The sequence below is a fragment of the Meriones unguiculatus genome, chromosome 10 (genome assembly GCF_030254825.1).
Source record: "Meriones unguiculatus strain TT.TT164.6M chromosome 10, Bangor_MerUng_6.1, whole genome shotgun sequence".
Taxonomy (NCBI): Eukaryota; Metazoa; Chordata; class Mammalia; order Rodentia; family Muridae; genus Meriones; species Meriones unguiculatus.
In genome coordinates, this window is record NC_083358.1 from 109,515,563 (window position 1) to 109,524,746 (window position 9,184).

At 49.0% G+C, this 9,184-nt stretch overlaps 1 protein-coding gene across 1 annotated transcript; it reads right to left on the minus strand.

Moving 5' to 3' along the window:
- Nucleotides 1–462: 462 nt before the first annotated feature.
- Ensa (endosulfine alpha) lies at nt 463–7,526 on the minus strand. Its single transcript, XM_021650535.2, has 4 exons — nt 7,329–7,526; nt 5,596–5,721; nt 3,896–4,062; nt 463–1,202 (listed from the first exon to the last, which is right to left on the minus strand). Exons 1-4 carry the CDS (start codon nt 7,383–7,385, stop codon nt 1,187–1,189), a joined length of 366 nt encoding a protein of 121 aa, XP_021506210.1. The 5' UTR covers nt 7,386–7,526; the 3' UTR covers nt 463–1,186.
- Nucleotides 7,527–9,184: the final 1,658 nt, after the last annotated feature.

The window sequence follows — 9,184 nt, forward strand, 5'->3', positions numbered from 1 at the left end:
GGCTTTCAGTGGCAGGATTTCAGGAAGGCAGGTGGGGTCTCATGTGGGGGTCACGCTGCTTGCTGCTGGCCAGGAACAGAGAGGCCGGCTTCTTTTGCTCATTGAACTCCCACTTCTCCCACAGACACATGGAACTTAGGGATAGAAACTGAAGGGGAAATGGAAGAAAGAGGCCCTGCTTTTTGCTGAGCCTGGACTAAATTTTGGAGCATCAGTACAGCATTTAATCAAGTCCCCTGGAGCTCTCATTTTATAAGAATGATCTTCTACATTAGCTACAAAGGGCAGAGGCTAAGTGATCTATGTGCCTGCATTCCTGCCCTCTCTCCCAATGCCATGAGCCAGGTCAAAGACCCATGTTCCTTACAAACCAGGCCCAGACCAACTTTCCCCTCAATCACATCTTCAGTATTTTCTTCACCCTCCCAAACCCGAATAAAACACACCAACTGCTTCAGAGCATTTCTGGTTTTGGTTTTTTTCCATGGGTATTTTTTGTTGTTGTTGTTGTTTTATTTCAAATACTGAAAAATTTCCCCAGGGCTCTGTGGGGCGCCCCACTCATTGCCCTTCTCCCCGTAGCAACCTGTTTCAAGGACAGCACTTTTTTTTTTTTTAAAGGAACAATTCACACTGAACCCTCCACTCTCTCTGCAGAACCAGGAAGACCACAACTGCTGTAATGAGCAAAATTCCTTTTCTGACACCAGGTCACTGGCCACATTCATATAATGCATCTCTCTTTGGAGCTGAACGAAGCTCTTATCATCAGTCTACTGACAATCCCTTCACTTTAAAACCACCCCATATCAGCCCTGTGGCTAAGGAGAATGACAGGAAGTCTTTTTAACAATTACAATCCCTAGCTCACTTTCCCCACATCTTCGCTCCATCCTCTCAACCCCACCCTTGGGATTTCAATGAGTTTTCTCCCAACAGTTATTTGAAATAAAAAAATTAAAAAAAAAAAAAAAGGCAAAACAACAACAACAACAAGTTCAAGGTCTTGGTGCTCAACCCCAGGGGCTCTGTGTGCTGGGACGCCCACCAGTGGGAAGGGATCTCTGCCTCTCTAGCCTGCACCAGGCCACCTCCTGACCCCTGGCTGCAAAAGCAGGGAGGGGCAGGAGCCAGCACAGGACCCAAGTGGGCAGCGTCTCACGATCTGGTGGAGCCCCAGGCAGCATCATTCAACTTGGCCACTGTGGATGAACACAAAAAGAAACAAAAAAACAAACAAACAAACAAACAAACAAAAACACTGTCAAGTAAAAGGGGAAAACCTCTTGAATTCCATCCCAGTCTTGACCCCATGGTTTCTCTAAATATTTCATTAGGCTACCTGACATATGCCCGAATATTAATTATAAGGAAGTTGAAAAAAAGAAAAAACTTTCAGTCTTTCCTTATTCACAAACAGGATGTTTTCTGCCTTTTTGATGCCCTCATGGAAAACAGAAGAACAGTTCTTGAGAGACCAAGGAACTGGAGGTCTCCGAGTTGAGGTGGCAAGATGCCTGTCTCAGCAGCCGTGCAGGGCGAGGCCACAGGCAGCATGGACAGGGAAAGCACACCAGTAGGGTGGTGACCAGCTGAGGCCAGGGTCAGACCACAGTTGTTTGGAGGGATTACATTAATCAACTGCATTTGGATTCTGAAATGACTCTTCCTTGCTAAGAAATAAGCCTTGAGAAGTGCAGATTTTTCCTTAGCATCAAAGAGCGAGACTAACAGCTTGATTTTGATTTCCTTTCCCCTTCCCCATCCCTGTTCCAAATGCACGCTCATGTATACATTTTTGGAGGTTGAAACTAGGGTCTCCTGCACATGAGGAAACCATTCTAAATGTGAACTATATTCCTTAACACGCTCTTTGCTTTTTATTTTGAGACAGGGTCTCACTAAACTCCCAAGCCCAGGCTAGCCTCCAAGTAGCAAATCATCCTGCCTCAGCTTTCTGAAAGCTGGGATTACAAGCCAGCTTGATTTCCATATTTCTCCTATTCCTTCCTAAAAACCAGACTCACTGTGAACATCAGCCTTGAAGACACAAAACTGACCAATAGAGAAGGCAGCTCAGACAGGAGAGAAAAAGGTACAGAATTTGAGAAGATCGGAGATGAAGAAAACGTACAAAATTATATATATATTTATATATATAATAACATGACATATCTATGTACAACATGGCTGGGACACTGAGGAAACTATACAATGATGTTCAGCATTGTCCCCTTCCCACATGGACTTTGATTAAGGATGACAGCATGAGAAAATGGAGCAAAAACACAAAAATTATATACAATTACAAATGAGAGTCAAGGAGTTTGGGGGCCAGGGAGACCAGGGACCCTGCCTCTCTCCGCTCCTTCCTCACCAGCCTATTCCTACTCAATCTCAACGACGGCCAGAGACCTGAGCAGCCCGTCAGGACAGGAGCATATTCACAGGCCTTTCCCTGACATACACATCAACAAATGGCAGACATGCTAAGGGCACTCTGGGTTCTGTAAGGGCAGAGAGCCTGCAGTATCTTGCTCTTTTGAACAGCTCTCACTCTGGCACTCTCTGCCATTGACAAGCAGGTGGCATTCAGGAAGATCCAGGCCAAACTAGTGATGACACAGCAAGACAGGCTGCTGTCTCCCTTCCTACACCCTCTTTCCAGCCTCCACCAGTGACTCATCTGCTAAGGACCAGCTGCTCCAGCTGGCAGTAGCAGTAAGCTCTGGGGACTAGCTCCCTTCATCCCCTCTCTTCCTCCATGCCTAAAGTACACCCAGCATCTGATTACATCTGAAGCATGAATGCCACATCAGTGAGCCTGTTTCCTCAGGCCCATCCAATCCGCTGCCTGAGCAGGTTTGTAGCAGCTAGGGTCAGTTGTAGACCCAGGAAAGTGGGCAGGGTCAAGACACTTTCAGGGCCAGCCTTTTCAATTTTGCTTTCTCTCTTTCCCTCCCAAAAGGCTGTGACACTTGTGAGATTCTGTTGTCTGGAGTTACGGCCCTTACATCTCAAACTCTCTCTCTTCCCATGTAGCACCCCCCCTGGCTTTACAGAGCTGAGGCTCAGTCACAGGCCTGCCTCAAGTTTGGTTCCACAATGAGCAGCAGTTGTGGCAGGTGTAGGATTTTAGAGTCAGAATTAGCTTATGTGTTTCCTTCTGTTTACAGATAAGGAACAGAAGCCAGAGGCTACGTGGCCTGGCAGAGCTCACACATCAGCACTTCTGAGCGTGACAACTAAAGCACAGGTATTTCAACTCCTAAACACTTTCCACTATCCCATAATACTTTCAAAAGCAACATGCTGGGAGAGAAAAGATACGATAGAGTTTTTTTGTAACGTTTGTCAAACTTCACATTCCTGGAGAAGCAGGGCAACTGCTGAAGGGACACAGCAAGGTTAGGTGGGCACTGTTGTCTTAGGCAAGCAAAGCCCCGCTCCTTTCCAAAGGTTCCCCAAACACCCACGATGGGAACACAGAGCACAGAGGCCTAAGGGACAACACACTTAGAAGCACAGAGAACATGTCCTTCACTCTACCTTCCCCAATTGTCACTTCAGCCTTGGGACACTGAGCCTGCACACTGCTGGGAGACTCAGCCTGTCCAAGGTCTTTCCTCCACCTTCCACATCTCACCACAGTAAAAGCTGGAGTGCTATGCACTCCTAGGCTTTCCTACTTTTGGGTCTCTACTGGGCTACAGTGAGGGTTACAAGTGTCAATTTACCCAAAGAAATGAACTCAGAGCCCCTCTTCAACCTAAGCCCCCAGCAGGATGTCCTCCCTGGCCGGCAAGCTGAGCCCGGACTAGGTGCCTGTTCCCTGCCTACAATATATAAAAGTCCAGTGGGTGAGGAAGGGGAGGAGGAGAGGGGCCCAGGTTACCCCGCAAGCTTGCTGGTGACGAGTGAGGACTTTCTCTGGGGCAGGTCCTGTGGAGTGGGGATGTGGTCACCGGTCACCAGGTTCTTGTCTGGTCCTGCACTCGGCAGCTGCTTGTTCTTCATCTTGGCTTTGGCCATGTTGTAGTCTCCTGAGTCAAAGTACTTTTGCTAGGAGACAGGAGGGAGGTGCAGATGAGTGTGCAACTCTGGTGTTCTTCAAAAGCAGAGACTCCTGTCTACCGTCAGCATAAGCTCTCAGTGTTTCCCATGCACACAGCCAGCCCGTATCACTCACTTGCACTTAGACCTTCTGGCATGATCTGCCTATGTCAGAGCATCAGCAGTTTCCTATCAGAAACATGGACCTTTGCAGTTTAACAGACAGTTGTGTCCCTGAACCTGGCTGACAACCCTTGAACCTTTTGTATTTTACTCAGTAAAGGAAGGATCAATTAGAATCACTTACTTCATTCATAACAGCTTAATGAGAACCTTACCAGATGGCAAAGCAATACCTTGGTGCTGGGGAAACAAATGAACAAGATTCAAAGAAGGGTCAATCTGGGGCAACCAGAGACCAACCTGAAACCAACTCTCTCAGAGTTAGAGATTATTCTTGCAGACCAGGAGTAGGAATCGGGCTTGTTCATGAGGCAGTGTGCTTTCCAGACTCCCACCACTCCCACACGTTCCATGGGGAGACAGTCTGCCTACGCCTGGCTCGCCTCAGGCGAGAGAAGCTGCACAGCAGCCCCACACCGTCATCTGTGACTAAGACTGAACACATGGGATTCTCTACAAGCGCCTACATCCCTCTCCATCCCATCCTCACCCTCCAGCCAAGCCTTATTATAATCTGCTGTCAGCTCATGGTGGGAAGAGATCTGACCAAGAGGGAGAAGGTTGGGAAGGCAGACCTCCATTGTTGAGGAAGGTCGTTCTGGTTTGTTTTTGACTTTTGTGGTCTTATAGGTTGAACCCACGCTGGACAAGTGCCTTCCCATGGGGCTATATCCCCTATCAGGAAAAAGAATGGTCTGTGCCTCTGTCCGTGAGTGTCCATGTGTATGTGTTTGGGTCTTACTGTAAAGTCTTAGCTGGCCTGGAACTCACTACAAAGACCAGGCTGGCCTCATCTCACAGAGATCTACCTGCTTCTAACTCTGCAGTGTGTTAGAAGGCATGTACTTTTTATTTTTCAGGATTTTTAAGCAAAAATTTATGTATTTTTCCTGGAGCTGAGGTCACAGCTGCCTGACCTGGGTGCTAGGAACCAAACTCTGGCTTTCTGGAAGAGCAGCAGCTCACTCTCTTAACTGCTGATCCATCTCTCTAGCCCTCTTTTTCTGTGTTCCTCCACTCCTTTTTTCTTGGTAAAGGCAGGATCTTATTTTAGCTTAGGCTGTCCTAAAACTTACTTTTAAGAAGTACATGGCCCTTAGCCCCACTAAGCAAATGCACGGGCACAAGCTTCCTCCAGCCCCAATCTACCACCTACTGCAAATACCCAATAGTAAGCCTTCAATTCCTATAGCCAGAAGGGAAGTGGTATCATTGCAGGGATTCACAATAATCTGTTTGCCTGTTTTCAAGTTTCCAGTTTATCTCTACGACTGCCCAATAACCAAACCTACAGAAAAACATGCAGCAGAACCTTTACGGACTTCATCTGAGGTGGCAGAGTAAAAGGGCATCCCATACCCCTTTCTGGAGTCTCTTCATGAGGAAGTCGGAGCCTCCAGGCTTTTGTCCTAGGCTTGGATATTTGGCCTTTAGCTTCGCCTCCTCAGCTCTCTCGGGAAGAATACCTTCTTTCTCCTGTGTGTCCTGATGAAAACAAGGCAACTGAAATTAAGGACTGAAAAACAATGACTTCTACTATCTGATAACCTTTATATTAACCAACTTTTTCCTGGAGATCTACCTGCCTGTAAACATGCCATCTCCACTCTGCTCTTTTTAGAGAGAGAGAGTGTGTATTTTAAAAAATTTATTCATTTCATGTGCTGTTTTCTGCATGCATGTATGTATGTGTACCACATGGATGCCTGGTGCCTTCAGGTTCAGAAGAGGTTATCAGATCTCCGAGAGCTGGAGTTATAGATGGTTGTGAGACACCATGTGGGTGCTGGGAACCAAACCCAGCTTCTCCGCCAGAGCAACAAGTGCTCTTACTCACTGAGCTGTCTTTCTAGACCTTTGTTCAAATCCCCAAGGCTCACAATAACTGTACCAAGCAAAGAAAAACAAAGTAGTTTCCACTATACCCAAGGAACCAGCCCAGTGATCTTTGAGTACTAGGTTAAAGGCAGTCTCTAAACATGATACTTGAATCAAGAGCAAGCCATAGCTCACTCAGCACTGAAAGCAGGAGAGACATAAAAGGAACTGGCCAGAGCTTTTAGCAACAGCAGGTAAGTGGCAGAGTTCCTGGCTGTCCTCTGGTCAAGGGAGCCGAGTCTTCGGAGCGCACACTAAGAAGCCACCTGTTCTCATTGTGGAGGATGCTAGACATGGGCCTATTCCGAAGAGACCCACCTGAGTAATATGGTTCTGTGAACGTAGGCAGGCGAGGGGTAAGCAAAGATTAACACGACACTAGTTTTTGTTGTTGTTTTGCCTTTTAGAGACTGAGTTTCTTTGTGTAGACCAGGCTGGCCTCTATCTAACTTAGGAGATGCACCTGCCTCTACCTCCACATGCTGGGATTAAAGCCGTGCGCCACCACTGCCCGGCTGCTGGGTTTTTCTCTTGACAACATGAACTGTATTTAATGAGTCCTTGAGTTCATTGTTGAGGAACTCCAATTCGGAGCCCAGGAAGGGGTTTAGTCGGCCTTGGTATTTTCATCATGCGATAGTGGGTGGACGAGAGCCCACTGCGGAGGAATTCGCGGGGATCTGCAAGTCACTGACGGCGAACAATTCATCCCTATCAAAATAGGTCTGAGGAAGTTGCCACCTGAACCCAGCCCTGGCAATCATTACTCTTCTCCCCTCCCCCAGCGCGGGTTCGCTTTAAACGTCTTCACCTTGACCCGTATCTTTGTGCGGATGAAAGACGAGCTCCGGGCTGGCGGCCGGGCCACGGACTTCTCCCCATCACACAGCCCACTGACATCTCAGGACCACCAGCCAACCCCCCCCCCCCTCATTCGCCTCATCCTTCCAAACACCCGCCCACGCCAGGCCTCGGCCAATTACAGGACAGCTGCTGCGGGCGGGCTGGAGGCGCGCCGGCCAATGAGAAGGCGGATGGCGCAGAGTGACAGCCGGCCTGGCTAATGGAAACCGCGGCACCGAGCCGCGCCGAGACGCCGCCGGTGCGACGGCAGCAGTGGCTAACCCCCGCGGAGCCCGAGGCAGGGGCGGCCAATCAGGGCTGGCGGGGGCGGGCCTCGCCCGCGCACCGGCCCCCGGCCCCCTTCCTCTCACCTGCTTCTCCTCGCCCGTCTCCTCCGCGGGGTTCTCTTCTTCTTGTTTCTGGGACATGGCAGGATCGGGACTGTGCAGGGCAGGGCCCGGGAAGTCGGCCGGAAGAGGGAAGGGGGAGGGGAAGCCGGGACAACCTGAGCGGCTGCTTCGGCTCCTGTCACTATGGTTGCTCAGCCAAAATGGCGGCCGGAGCCCGTGACGTTGAGACCACCCCCTCCTGTGGGAGCCAATGGGAGTGGGCTCGCTGGGGCAATGACGTAACGACACACCAATAAGCGCTGACTGGAGGTGTGTGCCGGGCAGAGGCGACAGGCAAGCTGGAACGCCAACCGGGAGAGCGAGCGAGCCCGCAGAGCCAATCAGGAGCCTTCGGGGACCTGGAGGGCCGGGCAGCTCCGGTGTTTTCGCTCCTTCGCGGGCCCGAAGCTTCGTTGAGGTCTTAGCCAGGTTCTGGGCGGACTGCGGGTCGGTTATCCCCTGGCGGTAAGGAGCCAGCTTTGAGCGGCGTCAGAAGCTACCGACAGCCGGAAACGACAACTGGAGGACAGGCTGGTTTTCAGCAGTTTCCCTTGGACGAGGCTGGGTCTTCCTGGATGGTTTTCGTTCTGCACTGTAGTCCTTAGGAGTCTTTCGGTGGAGACGAATGTCTTGAAATTAGGAGTGCAGTTCTAGGTACTTGGTAAAAACTCAGCACATGTATTTCGTACGTTAGTGTAAACAGAGTCAGTTCAACAATAGTTCTCAACAGTTGTGGTGGTTCCTGCACAAAGGACGCTGAAGCGGGAGGATCTCTTGAGTTTGAGGTCAATCTAGGCTACGCAGTGTGACCCTGTCTCAAAAACCAAAAGCAACCCAAGAAATAGTTCTTGACCGTCTGTTAAGTAGACAGCATTGTAGGAATACGCTCCTAAGGGAGCCTCTGCCCTTCAAAGCTGTTTTAATTCTCAGATGAGCTTTATTTAAGGGTGTTAGTCAAAAAGTATTACGTATTTACATTTTGAATAATTGGTCCAATAGCTGAACATTAGACCACACCTGTCATTCTTGCACTTGAGAGGCATAGGCAGGAAGATCAGGATTTCAAGGCTGTCTTGGACTACGTGGTGAGTTCAAAGCTAGACCCTGTCACAAAACAGAATCCCACACAAAGGAGTAGTACCTACAAGTACTGCCCTGACAGTAATAGCTCACTGCTCTCTGCGGTGAGCTAGAGAAAGACCAACGAAGTGAAGCACTGCCAACCCGACTTTTTCTGACGCTGGGTCTCACTGTGTAGCCCTGGCTGGCCTGTGACTATGTAGACAGGCTGGCTTTGAACCCCTGGAGAGCAACCTACCTCTGCTTCCCGAGTGCTGGGATGAAAGGCCTGCCACACGAATTCTTGTGACAGACAGGCTTGGGCACTGCCTTTTCGGAAGGGACACTCTGAGAAACACTGGAACACACGATTCTTACCATGCAAAGCAATTTCTGGTAAGCACAGATATAAAAATGTTTACAACACTCTGTAGGAATCTTTTTAAGACCCCCACACAGTGCAGGCTCAAAAAAAAAAAAAAAAAAAAAAAAAGTGATCCTGACAAAGGTCATTTAGAAGTACCTTGATCCTGCAGGACAAAGCAGTGAAATGTTGGCTTTCTTGGGCTAGTGAGAAGCAGAACCGACCTTCAAGAAGGTTAATTGGGTGGTGATGACTATACAAATGTTCAGAAAGTTACATAGAAAGGCACATGAAGTTGGCAGTCCAGCCCAAGTCTGCTGCACACATTGGGTAAGAGATAATTAGCATTAAGCTGGAGATTTACTAGCTAAGAGCAAAACAGAGCTTATATATAGCTTAGTGTGGTGGACCACTT